A 15,585-nucleotide genomic window follows, 5' to 3' on the forward strand; every position below is an offset into this window, starting at 1 on the left:
AGGAGGATTTTTATTGTATCATATATTGTCCTTACATTTGCAGCTCCTCATTGGTTAATGGATGGGCTCCAATTGGCTAAAGCATTCCTTTGATTAGTGTCTTGTCCCTAGAAGCTGGATTTTGCCTACTTTGCCAGTAGAAGAGAAGATTTTCTCTCTTTCCAAGTGGATATTTAACTTGTATGAAGAGGGCATAATCCTGTCAGAAGTCACACAGTCTGCCACAGCCTTTATTAACCCTACATTTAATACTAAATTAATGAACTGTAATTTAGTTCTTCCTGTTTTAGTACTGTGGCTCCATAGACCAAGATTCTCAAACTCACACGCCAGTTCCACATTCTGGCTTGTGCCTGGGTGCCAGCAAATGAGCCACTGTGGCCCATGGGTGTGTCCATATATTTCCCCCACATCCTCACTGCTACCCCACCTCTTCCTGCCACTGATCTGCTCTCTCTCCCTTTCCCCCATTGCGCCCTTTCTCTTAAGCCCCCTCCCCTGAGGGACACAGTCTCAGGGATTACCAGAGGGCTTGCTCATCCTGAATAGTTGGGATGTGATATGTAAATGGTTAAGCAAGGAGCTGGCTTCTGCCCAAACACCAGCTCCCACGGAGCTGCCTTCCCCCCACATATAAATGTGTAACCACTGAAAATTTCTGCAGTTACATGTTTATCAAAATGAACACTTTTTTATAGCCCTAAATAGTACCTTACTGAAAATTGTTCTATTAAAATCCTAAAAGTAAGGTTAACAGAATCTGTCCCCATAATGCAGTTGGTATTACCCCTTAAACCATAAATCTTCTTAAGGACCACCACTCTAGTAGGTGGGATTAGTGCAGAGAGCAGTAGGGCAGTATTTTTGCAATCTGTATGTAGTCTCGGAAGTCATTCCTTTTCACAATAGTATGTCCTCAGGCAGAAACAGGCAAACCTGTAAAACATGGAAAATGAAATAGGTAATGGTAATTGACAGCCAAAAGTGGGTCAGATGTTCTGCCTTATTGGAAAAGCCCACAGAATTGAACCCTCATTAGAGATGGTTTGTCAAGTGGAACAATGTTTTTATTTTCACAGAAATCTACCTTAATTATTTTAACATAACATTAATTTGTCCTCTTTCAGGGGTTTTCTTGGCCATGTATGTGCAATTTTCAGGGATTGATTCTCAACCTGCAAGTAGGTGGAGAATCAATCCCTGCAAATTGCACATACATAGCCAAGAAAACACCTGAAAGAGGACAAATTAATGTTATGTCTCACATATAGTTATCTAGAATAGTGATAGAAATGTAGCCGTGTTAGTCTGGGGTAGTTGAAGCAAAATGCAGGACAATGTAGCACTTTAAAGACTAACAAGATGGTTTTAGATGATGAGCTTTCGTGGGCCAGACCCACTTCCTCAGATCAAATAGTGGAAGAAAGTAGTCACAACCATATATACCAAAGGATACAATTAAAAAAATGAACAAATATGAAAAGGACAAATCACATTGCAGAACAGGAGGGGGATGCGGGGGGGGGGGGGGAAGGAAGGAAGGTAAGTGTCTGTGAATTGATGATATTAGAGGTAGGGAGAGTGGGATGTTTGTGAGTTAATGGTATTAGAGGTGATAATTGGGGAAACTGTCTTGGTAATGGGTGAGATAGTTCAAATGTTTGTTAAGTCCTTTATAGGATTTTCCTTCCATGCAAGTCTATGCATTTTGCCTTGTCAGGCCTTAATCAGTCACTCAGCAACATAATCAATCTTCCTACGACATATGCTTATCGGGAAGAAGTTGTTCTCACAGTCATTTGATATCCATATGCTGATGACCCCTTGGGAGTGTTGTCTTTCCGGTGAAAGTTATCAGTTCGCTGTCAATGGGTGTTTGCCACTAACTTCAGGGTTCGTTAGTCTGCCCCAGTAGTCTGCGTCTTCAGTGTGCTTTCACTTAGTTGATAATTATTTGGTGATTCTGAGTCTCCGGCCCCTACTTTGACCATTTGAGCATGCAGTAGCCTTCACGCTTCTCTCTCCTAAAACATTGTGTGTGTCTCATTCACACAAACAGTACATTAGGACTACGTCTAGACTGCCCCCTCTTGCGCAAGAAAATATGCAAATGAGGTGAAGTGGTGAATATTGCGGTGCCTCATTTGCATACTTAATGAGCCACCATTTTTGTGCAAGGGACTTTTATTTATTTATTTAATTAATTTATTATTTACAGTAGTTGTAAATAATTGGGAATAATGGACTACAGTCGGAGATAATGTAGACTAAATATTGGGGAAAAACTGATACGTCCTTTATTCTGTAAAATACTTTCCTAAAGGAAGTAGTAGAAATACAAACTCTTGAAACAGTGCATTAGAAAGTGTTCCATAGGGACTAACTCTATACTTACAAGAAGACTAAATGAAAGTACATCTTTACCATTTGTAAAATTTAGATACTGTTTCATTTTTCTGGATCCTAAAATAAGGGTATAAACAACTTCCTCATTTTTATATTTATTATGGTGTTTCCAGCTCTAAACTTCATTGTGTGGTAGTTAACCTACGGCCATCACTGACTTTTTTTTTTTTATTTATATAAATTCAAATATCCTAATTTCCCTTATGTACTGTACAGTCTGGGACAAACTGAATTTTGGAGTTTGGCACGATAGAAGAACTTTTTGTGTATTTTGATTGCTAGCTTGTGACTGACAATCTTTTGCTGAGTACGCTCTTGACAACTGTTCTGTATTGATGTGTAAGAGGGAGGGTTTTTTAACAATTGTAAAATATTCATTTGATAACCAAGGAAAACTTTCTGTTCCAAACCTTGGTTTGTACCAGTTTCACACAACACTTTTTTCCCCTTTCTCCTTTCACTTGCAAAGCTATTAAGGTACACCTTGGATAAACAAGGTTTGCAGCGAGTGAGGATCATAGCCAGTGATAACCAGTGGCAACCAATTTCCTTTTACATGATGGTCGATTCTGAGCTTCATAAAGTGGTCGATATCATAGGGTAGGTCACTTTCTTCTTTTTTGTTAACTGCTTTCCTGGTAGCTTGTTCTCATGTACATGCACTGTTTGCTCACATATAATTTCAAAGAAGTAGAGTTTGCTAGAAGCTTTGGCTTTGGTAAGCTCTCACTAGAGATTTGATACCTTAACCTTTCTTGCTAAATAATTTGCTCAGTTGGGTTACAGCTTCCTATGGTAGCCTGGCTCCTTTCAAATTCCACCAGAGTAGAGTTAGCATTAAAATCTGCTGAGTTGTGTGCCCAATCAATTCAGTCACAGTCCCTGCCCCGACTGTGACCAGTCCTGCCTATTTTAGGGACTGATTTGAACCTCCACTGAGGGTGCACACAACTTGTTTTGATGCCAACCTTTGCTGTGGCTGGTTTCCCCTAAGGAAACTGGCAAAAAGTGTCATAGATCATAGGTTGAATTGAGTCTTATTTCAACTGTGATCCAATTTAGGGATGTGAATGACTAGTCAACTTGTTGCTGCCCCCCCCCCCCCCCGTTACTGCCTCTATGAGAAAGAGACAGCAAGGGTGGGGGAGAGGAGAGGGTGCTTCAAAGCAGTAGCGACACGTGGAGCCCAGGGTCAGCCTGAGCCTCCTCTGCTGACCTTGGGATCCATGTGGTGCTGCTGCTTTGAAATGCCCCATGGAGCATGATGCTGGGCTTCCTGCAGTGTTTCAAAATGGCAACACTGCATGGAGCTTGGGGTCAGATGTGGATTGTTTCAGTCCCCCGCTGGCCCCATGCTCTTCGTAGCACTTTTGTCTTTGAAAAGTATAGCAACAGCCCTGGGACCAATTGCATCGACTGTTCAATTAGCCAATTAATCTAAATTTAACATCCCTAATCCAACTACCAATGCTTGATTCAGTTAATCTACTGAATACTCGTTACAGGTTTAGTTTAGGTAGACAGGGCTTGTTTGTGTGGAGACTTATAAGACCATCAGACTGGTGGATGTGTTTTTCTTAGTTGAGTTTTGTTGGATGATACCAGTGATTTAGCTCAGAAGCAGAAAATTAAAATTAACTACAGACCTGTATTGATTCTACAGTGCTGTCAATTTTCAATTAAGATTAGATGCTTATTTGAAAGCGATGTTCTAGGATATTTGGGATTGGGGAAATTCTATGGCCTAGTGTCTACCAGCTGTCAGACTGGATTATCACAGATGGTCCCTTCTAAGCTTAGTATCTATGAATGTAAAACTACTGTAAAAAGGATTAAAGGTATCAGCATGTGTTCATCTTACTAGGAACCTTTGAAAGTATCTTTTCTTTTTAAGTTTGATATTACTGTTGATTTATTCCAGCTGCCATTGACTGAAGGCAAATAGTAATTCTGTTTTTAATAGTGTCTTGGAAATAAAGGCATCAAGTGGTTCCTAGTAGTTATGAATTTAAAATATCTTATTATGAAAGTATCTTATTATGAAAGTGGGGGTTGCGTTTCATGCGGTGGTGTCTGTTGGGACCGGGACATAAGGTTGGGGGAGAAAGGGGACCGGGTTACAGCAGGGAGGGGAGGTGTTTGGCTCTGGGGAAAGGAAGGCGAGGAGAGGAGAGGGGGATTGGGTTGGGAGTATGCCCCTGTGACAGGTCTGCCAGGACCCTCACTGCCTCCAGCGAGGGGGGGTCACCAGGGAATGGTGTGGCGAGCGGCAAACCTTCCACCACTTTGCAGGGAGATGAGGGAAGCCCTGCGCAGCCGCTGCCGCCGGGCTGGTTGGGGAAACCGTGTTATTCCCGGGATGGTCGTGTAATTAAAAAAAGTTCCCTAAAAAAAAAATCGTGCTATTGTGAAAACATGTTAAGCGGGCACGTGTTAAATGAGGAATTGCTGTATATAAGGTTGAGTAAATACATTATTTCAGGAAAGTCTGTTTCCCTACCACTTCTGTCTGGGTTGGGTCAAAGTGGATTAGATAGTCAAAATGAGAAAGGTAAAGAGTGGTAAGACAGAAAAGGCCGTATCCTAGTTAAAACTTAAAACTTTCATACAGATATGATATTGCATAATTAAGACTTCAAGTTTTATGGAAACAAGTTTATTTTGTAAAGTCTCATCAGGATAGACTTATACAGACTGCAAGTTAATGAAAAAGTCTGAATATCACAATACTGTGCTCATGCATAAAAGTAAAATGTTATTTTCTACTCCATTTTCAGTCCAATACTGAGAAATGCAAAAGTCAAGGAGCATAGATAGTAAATCTGGAAAATCTTTTTTTTTTTCAATGTAGAGAATGGAGGATGAAATTCGAAGTAATGAGAAATGTGTTTCTTAAAAATCATTTTTTTTACCTTGTTGCTGTAATTGAAATTTAATTTAGTCCTATTATACAAAATTTCTGCCACTCCCAGAAGATCTGTTTTTATATGGAAGTGGTACTTCTCCATGGCCTATGATATAAAATACATGTAATGTTAAAATGTTTGATAATACCTAGACCAGTATTACTGTAGAATCTAGGAACCCTGGTCATGGATTCAGGATCCATGCTAGGTACTGTGCAAACACAGATTAAAATGATTGCCCCAGTGTCTTGATTAAAATGCAGCATTTCTCTTTCTTGCTTGAAAGTTTTTGAAATGGAAGGAGGCAATGAAAATACCACTTAGCCAATGGCTGTGGAATGAAGAATAAATGTCAAAAGCAAGAGCAGTTATCTCCCTTAATTAAAAATGTGATGCTGTTAGTATTATACTGCGTTATTTCTGTATTGCCTTTCCAGAACTCATTCTTTCTTCCAATACTCCCTGCTGGTTTGTTAATTTCCCATTGTCCTTCATCGTATCTCTTCCCGCCACAAAGTTTCCATTCCATTTATAAATACTTTTTACCAAGGCTATTAGCCAGGGGATAAAATGGTGTCTTTGGCCTCTGTTTGTCAGAGGCTGGAGAGGGATGGCAGGAGACAAATCGCTTGATCATTGTCTTCGGTCCACCCTCTCTGGGGCACCTGGTGCTGGCCACTGTCGGTAGACAGGATACTGGGCTAGATGGACCTTTGGTCTGACCCAGTATGGCCGTTCTTATTAATCAATCCTAACTTTATTCTGTAAGAGTCACATTTGCTGCTGCCATCCAAAGATGGGGAACAGCAAAACACTGGGAAATCAGGGATCCAGTTATGGCATTGTAACACTGTAACTTAATGATCCTCAAACTGTGAGGTGTGACTCTGACAGGGGGGCATGGAGGAACATTTTTTTGGGGGAGGCGAAGGGCTTGGCAGAGCCTGGGCCAGTGTCCCCCTCCTCCAACTGAGGGGCATGGAAGAAACCCCATCCAACCCTGCTTCTCCCCAGCTCTGCTCTGGCTCTGGTCCCAGCCCCAGAACATAGTTTGGCAGTGGCTTCCTCTCCTGACCTCCAGCCTTAGCATCTGGCTCTGCTCCCAGTCCCAGCTGTGGCCCCTGCCCCAGCCTCAGCCCCCTTATCTCTGTCTGCCCCACCTCCCTGGAGTTGTGGCTTCCCTTTTCAGCTGAGGGTTGGTGGTGCAGACATGGGAAAGGGGAGGTGGCACCATGAGAAGTTTTAGGGCAGGGGTTTTCAAACCCTGGCTTGTGGCATATAAGGGCAAGCCACTACCTGGCCTCGAGGTGCTTTGTTTACCTGCCGCTCTGCAGGCATTGGTGATCACAGCTCTCATAGGCTGTGGATCGCCCATGGGAGTGGCAGGAAATGGCCAATGGGAAGGGTGGGAAATGGTGTCCTGAGCTATGCGACTTCCCACCCCTCCTATTATCCGGGAATGGTGATCTGTGGCCAGCAGACGTGCAAGTAAACAAAGTGCTATGGCCCAGGATTTGAAAACCCCTGGTTTAGGGACTATTTAACTAGTCTATATACTCCTCAGCACCTGAACTCCATCACATACCAGCTTGCTAGATAGAGGTTGGTGGAGAACAGTTGTTCACCTGTGTTGGAGCATAAGGAGGGGGGAAGAGGCGAGGGGTGACATTGGAACCAGATGTTTTGGTTCTAAGGCTGTTGGGGAATCTACAGAAGAGATGGGGATCACTTGGTCTGTTAAGGAAATTGGAAGATGTGAAGAATATGGCCTTTTGTTGCTGGGACAGGCACTTGTTCTTTGGCACAGTGCACCTCTTGCTGTGTGCCATATACCTTCTTTGTCTCGAGGTAGCTGAGTGGGTGGGAAAGATAGTAAAAGAGAAGATTGCAACCCCATGTTGTGTCCTCAAGAGTTTAAAGTAGTTATGGATTCAGCAGACTGAGGGCATATTAAAGGGTTGTAAATTCTTCTGATGGTGAATGCTTATTTGGTGCCATTAGATGTTTTAAAAAAGTGCCCTTTAAAATCTGATGTTTGGTAATGTGAGTCAATCAGCTAATGACAGTAGCAATAAAAAGTCAGCCTGGGTGTAATGAGGTTTGAGGAGCTGAGCTATCGCCTGCTCTATTTGGAGTTATTTAGATCTTAATAAAAGAATCCAAAGCACTAAGGCTAGTATCTGAGCGTTAGAGAGTTCATGGTCGTTGCTCAGTCACTGGCATCTGAGATCAGAAAAAAAAAGACCTCTGTCTCACTTTTTGTGAAACTGTTATGATTAACTATCCACCAGCAGCATAAATGAATGTCTGACAAGATGTGGGCTGTAAGTGAATCAAAGTTGCTCGTAAATATAAGCTGAAAATAGCTTTTCTACCCTTTTTGCAAAATCCAGCTTCAGTCACTACTTTTTTAACCTTAAGCCTTTGGTCACCCCTTTTCTTATCAGAATAGTGTTAAGGTTCCTTCTCAGACCTCTAGCTATAGAGTTTATGGTTTTATTTGCAGTGTATAGTGAAGTTGATTCCTTGGTTCCTCTGTTATATAAGGGGAAACTAAAACTGCCCCGTATTGTCTGAAATAAGCCTTGAAACTGTTTTGAGGCTAAATTGCATTAGTGAATCTGTGATAATCAAACCAGTGTGAGCACAAAAGGTCGTCTTTGATGAAAGCAAATATCTGAGTTAGGAGTGGGAAAGATCTAGCAAAGAGAAATGGGCAGAGCTGTTATCGTATTGTGTATATAACCTCCGTTATTAAGCTGCCCCAAGCTTTCAATTTTTTTTGGCTCTAACAATACACTTGCTGAATGTTCGAAGAATTGATTTCTGAGGAAAGAGTATAAGAGTGAAACATAAATAGCGTGGATAAATGATGCCTAAAAGGAAATTAATCTGTATGTATTAGCGATGTAAAATCCCGTTTAATTAGTTAACTGGTTAAACGTTAAGTTTAACTGGCTAGCTAATTTAAATGGAGGTGGATGAGGTCTGCAGCAGCCCCCGCTGGTTAACAGTGACCGGTAAGCATCACCTGGTAAGGGTGATGCTTAACAGCTACCCCTTCACATCTGTAGTATGTAAAGTGATTTCAGGAAAACCACGGCTAAACAGAGGGTATGTAGCGTTATGGCGCTATTTCGAAATAGTTCTGTTTTGAAATACAAAATGCGGTGTAGATGCGGCTATTTCGGGAGAACACCCTTCTTCTGAAATAACTGTTAAACCTCATTTTATGAGGAATAAGGTTTAATTCAAAAGAAGGATGTTCTCCCGGAATAGCTGCATCTACACCATGTTTTTGTATTTTGAAATCGTGCCATAACGTGATTATGCAAATGAAGCATGGGATATGTAAATCCTGGCTTCATTTGCCATTTCGAATGTCTTCATTTGCATCCCTCTATCGAAAGAGGGTGCAGGTGTAGACCTACCCAGAGAGAGTTTATTCAGGGTAGTACAAGTTAGTATAATTAGCATCAGTGGAATAAAAGTGAGGCTAAAAATCAGGAAAATTGCTTAGGAGGATATGGAGTAGAAAGCCTGATTTCTGTGTGATTATTTAAAACTAGACTTGTTAAAGCATCAGAATTCATTCAAAGGAAAAATTCTTAATTGGTACAGATGGGTCTAAACTATTAAATATTGTAGCTTTCCTCTGGAACTACCCAGTATGATTCTCTGGAGTGAAATCCATGCATTGATTTATTTATCTGGCACCAGATATTTTGTTTGTGGTTTGAGCTCATGTGGCTTGAGTTCTCCTGATTTTCTTGTGTTGAGTGCTGTTTTTGTTTTGTTTTTGTTTTTAATGTTATCCAGGGCTCATTACCCTGGGACAAAAACAGTGGCTAATGCTTTAGCTACTAAGAAGAAACTATGGGCTTCAGAAGACTACAGCACTTTCAATGATGCAGTGGGTGCAGGCTGCTGGGCTCGGATCCTGAACCAGAACTATGTGAATGGAAATATGACCTCGTAAGTCATGCATTCAGTCAGTTATAAAAATAACTTCAGCTTAGTATCATGATTACAAGGCTAATTGCAGTTCCCTGGCCCTGAGTGCACTCATCAGGCCTTGTGCCTTTACTTCTCCTGCCTGGAATTTCAACAGTTTAACACTTTTAGATCAGATTATGACACTTGTAACTGTCTTACCATTTCCTGATGATAATCTAGTCAAACTAACTTGAGACACCTCAGCGAGTATCTGCATCTTCATCTGGTTCTGTTAAACAACTCCACTTATAGCCTTTCCCAGACCTCTTGAGAGAGACACTTCTGCTTTAAATCTGTCCTATTTTTGGTTTTGATTTTTCTGGTTCTGAGGCCTCTTCCTGTCCTGGTGAGGGTTGGGTGGGAATTGTTTCATGGGAAAAATCTGTTATGAGGAAGAACAAAACCGGAAAAGGTTGGCAGTTTACTACCAAAAAATAAATTTCAGAGAGGTGAGAGTTGGATTGATCAAAATGTTTTATTCTGACTTCACTAGTTTACAGTTTAAAAGTGTTTGTAATTTAAAATTTTGAAATGAGAAGGAATCTCAGAATAAAAAATCAATGTTTGTTTAAAAAAATTTCAAAACATTCCATTTTGATGTAAAAATGCTTCATGGTTATTTTTGAAACTGAAATTGGTAAAAATCTACCTTGTCCTTTGAAATGATTTATTATCGATGGATTGGCACGTGGAGGTGATAAAACAATCCATTAGAAGATTCCAAACTAGTTCTAGCCCTGACAAATGTGTAATATTAATCTGCCAAAGGAAGTGGATCCACTGGAATGTTTAATTTATGCCAATATACATAGGCATTCTATCATAGCACCGAGAGAAATATTTTGTTAAATTCTTGTGCATTCAAAACTATTGTGACTTTTAAAATAAAACTATTTTCCAGAACTATTGCTTGGAATTTGGTGTCCAGTTATTATGAAGACTTGCCCTTTGGTCGGACTGGATTAATGACAGCGCAAGAGCCATGGAGTGGTCATTATGTAGTGGAAGCTCCCATCTGGATCACAGGTAAATAAAAAGTCCAGATAAATCTACTAAAGTACTGACAATACAATACTCCATTTTCTATACTAAATTAAGCTAGTACAATGTCCTCTATTTTTGGTGTTTAATGTTTTTCTTTTGTTTGGATACAGCACTTCTATTGCTCATTTTAACTTTCTTAGCAATAGGACTCTCCCTTATTCATTTTGACTAGCGTGCAGGCAGGAAGAAATCCTTACAGGAGGTGAGAACTGATTCTCTAATCTGACTTGTGCACACATATATGATTTATATTGATGTACTTCCTGGTTTCCACTATTAAAGATCTCTATTTTCATTGCAAACTGCAGTTTCTTGATTTTGTAAAATTCTGTGTTTTTAAAAAGAGAAAAAAGGGGTTTGGATCTAAAAGCTAGGACTCTGCCTGATTTTTATTTTCTATTTTATTTATAAAATGTTTGGCTACTTAAATTTCAAGAGGGAGGAAAAGAAACCAAAACATTCTGTTTGTGCTGGTTGAGATGACTTTGCTCTGTGTATACTAAATAAACCTTTTATGTACTTACAATTTGAATATGCATTTATGGATCCAGTGACCACCCTCTGGTCCACTCATAACCTTTGCTTATCCCTGCAGATGTGGTGACCAGATTAGATGACCTACCCCTTCTCCCCTATGGCAGAATCATGGGGAAGGTCCCCTATTTTGGATCTTCTATTATGCATATGCAGATAGAAAAGTGTATCATGTAGCAAGGTGTTCAGATGTAAGAATTCGGCTATACCCATTTTCTTCATTCTTTGATCTCTTTCCAGTTAACTAGCCAGAATTCATGCCTTGCATATTCTATGCGGCTTTCTCTTAAGGTAATGTGTAAGGTTGTAAAAATCAGTGACATGGAAGCTACAAAATAGTAACAGGATGATCTTCCCGGCATGAATGCTGACCTTTCTTTTTGGTTTCTTTTCACTGTTGCGCAGCACACACAACACAGTTTACCCAGCCTGGCTGGCACTACTTGCAGGTGGATGGACATCTAGAACATGGTGGCAGCTATGTAGCTCTGACCGATGGCCTAGGCAACCTTACTATCATCATTGAAACCATGGTAATGTTTACCAGTAATCAACAAAGCAGTACATATTTAGGAGGACTTTTCTTAAAAAAAAATAAAAAAGCTTGCAGAAAACTCTGTGCGTGAATATTATATGTTCCTTCTTTGTCTGCCAGCTGGGATGATACAGATACAGGAGGCCCCCAACATGTGACCACCCAATTTCTGACCCCCCCCCCCCGCACTTACAGCCATTTTTGTAAGCGCGGAAGGTGCCAACCCCCCCCCCCCAACTTATATCCTTTGGCCCGCATTTATGATGGTGAACGGTGCCTATTGTAAATGAAGGCTTGAGTTACGATGGCCCCGATTTGTGACGCTTCTCCAGGAACAGATCACGTCGCAAGTCAAGGGCCTCCTGTATTTAGATCTTCTTGGAAATCAGGATGTGTGTCAAACTTGCATCTCAGCTTTAACTTTTGATGCAGTGCTGTAGAAAATTGTTAGATGAATAATGTATTTACTACAGTTTTAACCTCTATAGGTACTTTATTCTTTTACCTCTTAAATCACATTAACAAGTTCAGTATGTGCCGAAAGATTATCAGCCTTTTTTCTTTTATAGATAGAAGAGCAACTTCAGGCTTTGAAGTATTTGTGTATAATTAATATTTACTCCGCATGTTCTATCATATCCTATAATATTTGTGGGGTTTTCAAGCAAGCATTAGCATCCACCAGCCTCTTCATTGGTGGCTTGAGGGTCAGCACAGTCTTCTTCACCAATCTTTTGTGATAGGGTTCTGGAAGATGGTCTTTATTCTCTCCTGATCTTTGAAATTTGAGCTCTTGATTAGTTGTGATTGGTCATTTGGAAGGTCCTTAATTTTTAGTTTACTGCCTTTTTTAGACTGAGAAATTCTCAGGTTATTCAAAAGATATTTAGCTTTTAGTGATTTTTTTTTTTAACCTGAGTTTTGGATCACATAAGCACATAACAATACTAATTTGTTAAGAAAATAAGATGCATTATATTAGCTTTACTTTAACAGATTACCTTAAACATCAGCATATCTATGTAGAAGTTATATATAGATGCATGCACATTTTTATGTAATGTCAAGTTCATAAAATAAACTATACCATGAAACTGCTTTTTACTTTCGGTACTCTTACTTTCCTCTATTTATTGCTTTTCTGTCCTCCTGTCCCCAATATTCTTCCAATAAATTGTGTCTAAAGCTAACTTTTGCACTGTTTTTAACTTTATTTTAATTTTTTGAAATAAACACTGATAAATTCCCAGGAAGATTTACATAAATTAAAAACAAAAAATGAAGGGCTTTGGTCATGTGATATTCTGAGTTCCTTGATTGAATCAGCATAATATTTTAAAATCAGGAGGAGGAAACAGTAGAAAGGTTATAGTATGAGAGAGTAACAGATGAAGCAGCACTAGGGTTTTTTAATTATCTTTTCCTTTCTGGGCAACTTGCGGGCCTTATAAGAAGTGTCTATGCCAAGATTTGTAAATGTGACTTGGGATTTTTGTGGTCTTGTTTGCGATACCTTAAAGGTGCCTGATTTCAGAGTTCTGAACGAATCCTCATCCCCCAAAATCATGCTTCTTTAAGGTATCTCAAATTGAGTACCCAGAAAGAATCAGTTCAGAAAATCTTCACTGTTGTCCCTGCAGAAATCAAACTGCTGTAAGACTTATTATCTGGATGTAGAGTTCATTTAACTTTGTTTCATCTGAACCAGATCAATTTTGTGTGCATTTTAGTCCTAGGTGTGAAGGAGGTGACCTATTCATTCTCCAGCTCCTTAATTGCTTTGATTCAAGTAGTCTGTCAAGGAGTCTTGAAAATCTGCCAAATGGATAATTTAAGCAGCATCCCAAATAAAAATATAAACTGCTTTGCTGACTCTAACTTCCAGTACCCCCAAAACAGCAGTGAACTTGGAATAGGGATGTAAATAACTTTTAATTATTTAAACAGCAAAAATGATAACATTTAACTGGTCAGCCACCTGCTTCCCTTGGGCTGCTGCGGCATGGACGGGGCTGGCAAACAGGGATCCTGACGGCCAACCTAGGCCAAGTCAAAGCACTGGAATGGGGGTACTGCCGGCCTGCCCTTTTCAAGCCTGACAAAGGCATGGCCCTGCCTGATGCCCCCACATAGCTGGTTGGGCTCAGCCAGGACTACTCCAGAGTGCTGCGATTGGCTGTCCAACTGGTTACTCGGTAAGCATTCTGGTAAGCCTAATACTTGCCAGTTTACCTTTTACATCCCTAACTTGGAACAAAACCAGTTTATCATCTAATTCCTTTTGTTAATGTTTATGACTTTTGACTTGTACTTGGGGATCTTGACTCCCATCAAAACTGGCAAATGACCAATTTCAATTATGTATGTTCTATCTGTTCATTTTCTTTCCAGACTTATTCTCACTCTCAGTGTATCAGGCCTCCATTGCTGCCCTTCAGAGTGTCACCTCAAAAAGCAACTTTCTACCTCAAAGGATCCTTTGTAAGTAAATATTTGTTTGTATGCATCATATAAAGTATTCAGGGAAATTGGGCCGCTGCATATAATTTGACACATGTACACAGGACCTATAACAAAATAAGATGTCATGGCATAATGAATTAACTTTATTCATGTGAGTCATGTTGGCTTCTAATTGTGTTCATGTAATGGATAAGGGACTGACTACTACTGGAAGCAGAAAGTTCTCCTTTAACTGATGTGGTGGAGCCCTGTATTTTGGGGGCTGAAAGATGAGCATTGTAGTTCTCATTCTACAGGGTATAGGAGAGACTTGCATAGTTATTGTACTCATAGAAGAACGATTTGTTACACTATGCTCACCTTCACCTTCACCAACCAACAACTGACTTCCCCAACCCTGAAAATCATTCAAAGAATGTCACTGGTTTTTCCTTACTGTTTTGCTGAAAATACTTTTGGTGACATGGGGAATAATATATTTTGCCTTATTTGACCTGGAAATCCGCCACTTTCTCCCTCCGTTGTGGTTTCTTCCTCCCTTAGTAGGGACAGATCCTCTTCCTGTAAAAGATTGTTTCAGTTGTCTCCTCCTGTCCCTATTTTGCTGAAAAGGAGAGGCCGTTGCAGTTTAAACAGATACTCTGGCTATCTCTCTGTAGCTGGGTGGGTGGGTGAATGAGAATGGCTCGGCTGGGAAAAAATGTGAGTAGTGCTCCAATAGCCACAGTAACTAGTCTGTGTTAAATGGCAAATACAGGGAGTTACTTATTAGAAAATGAACATTTTTGAATGTTCTTAAGTTTTAATTTCTAGTAGGAATTGGTTCCTCTCCCTTCCCAGCTGTGCAGGCTGCTGTGTTACTGAGGTATCATTCATTATGTGAATAAGGAAAGAGAAGAAATGTGAGCAGCCCTCATGCATTGCTCTTGGAACACAGCCTGCCTTAGTGCTCTAAGTGGTACTGCTTTTACACCATAGAGCTTGCCAGGCAAATTATATAAGAGCTCCTGTAATAACAGTTTACATGTTGCATCTCTAACTCGAGATTTTCTGTTCACTGTGACTAAATTCAAACTCAAGAATTTTGGTGAATGATTGTGTTTAAGTAACAGGACAATAGTTGCCCTCATGTTCTTGTAACACTAGGATGCATCAGCTATGTTATTTACTGGTTCTAATTAGGCCCAAAATTTATGATCAAGTAGTTATCCAGATTGCCTCATTCATTTCATAGAGCTGTATAAGCCCAGTTGCTGGAAGTTAGTGTCTGTATTGGAAACTTCCTCATAGTTGGTACTAATTGGCCATCTTGTTGGCATTCTTGACAGAAGCTAAGGATTCAGTGGGCTGTTAAGAGTGAATTCTCCTCTTTCTAAAATCTATTCCTGCGCATTAGGACTGAGCCCAACTGATGTGAGGAAATTGTGAGCTGCCACAACCTGTGATAAACCCGTTTTGAGCATAAGCAAAGGATTAAGCTGCCCACCCAACTTGTTTCACTAAAAAAAGACTTAGATGACTTTACATCCTCAGTCTTTCCAAAGAAGAATCTTATGAAAGTTTTTGTATGTTTCTACCTAGCACAAAGTGAAAACCCTGAAAATGTGGTATACTAAGCTTGGCTTCAAATCTGCAAACACCACCTTATTCCATCCACTTCCTCCTGTAAAGGTGAGTTTGTCACTTACTGATCACTGTTCA

At 40.1% G+C, this 15,585-nt stretch overlaps 1 protein-coding gene across 4 annotated transcripts in view; it reads left to right on the plus strand.

The window, feature by feature from the left end:
• Positions 1 to 15,585, plus strand: part of GALC (galactosylceramidase) — a 52,957-nt gene that overhangs the window by 19,709 nt on the left and 17,663 nt on the right. For all 4 annotated transcript variants that reach the window (XM_006112029.4, XM_006112031.4, XM_006112032.4 and 1 more), the window contains 6 exons: positions 2,876 to 3,006; positions 9,132 to 9,287; positions 10,210 to 10,334; positions 11,292 to 11,419; positions 13,813 to 13,902; positions 15,466 to 15,555. In XM_006112029.4, the coding sequence (XP_006112091.2) occupies positions 2,876 to 3,006; positions 9,132 to 9,287; positions 10,210 to 10,334; positions 11,292 to 11,419; positions 13,813 to 13,902; positions 15,466 to 15,555 (720 nt within the window). The remainder of the gene's footprint in view (positions 1 to 2,875; positions 3,007 to 9,131; positions 9,288 to 10,209; positions 10,335 to 11,291; positions 11,420 to 13,812; positions 13,903 to 15,465; positions 15,556 to 15,585) is intronic.

Source organism: Pelodiscus sinensis, chromosome 4, assembly GCF_049634645.1.
Source record: "Pelodiscus sinensis isolate JC-2024 chromosome 4, ASM4963464v1, whole genome shotgun sequence".
In the NCBI taxonomy this organism is placed as follows: Eukaryota; Metazoa; Chordata; order Testudines; family Trionychidae; genus Pelodiscus; species Pelodiscus sinensis.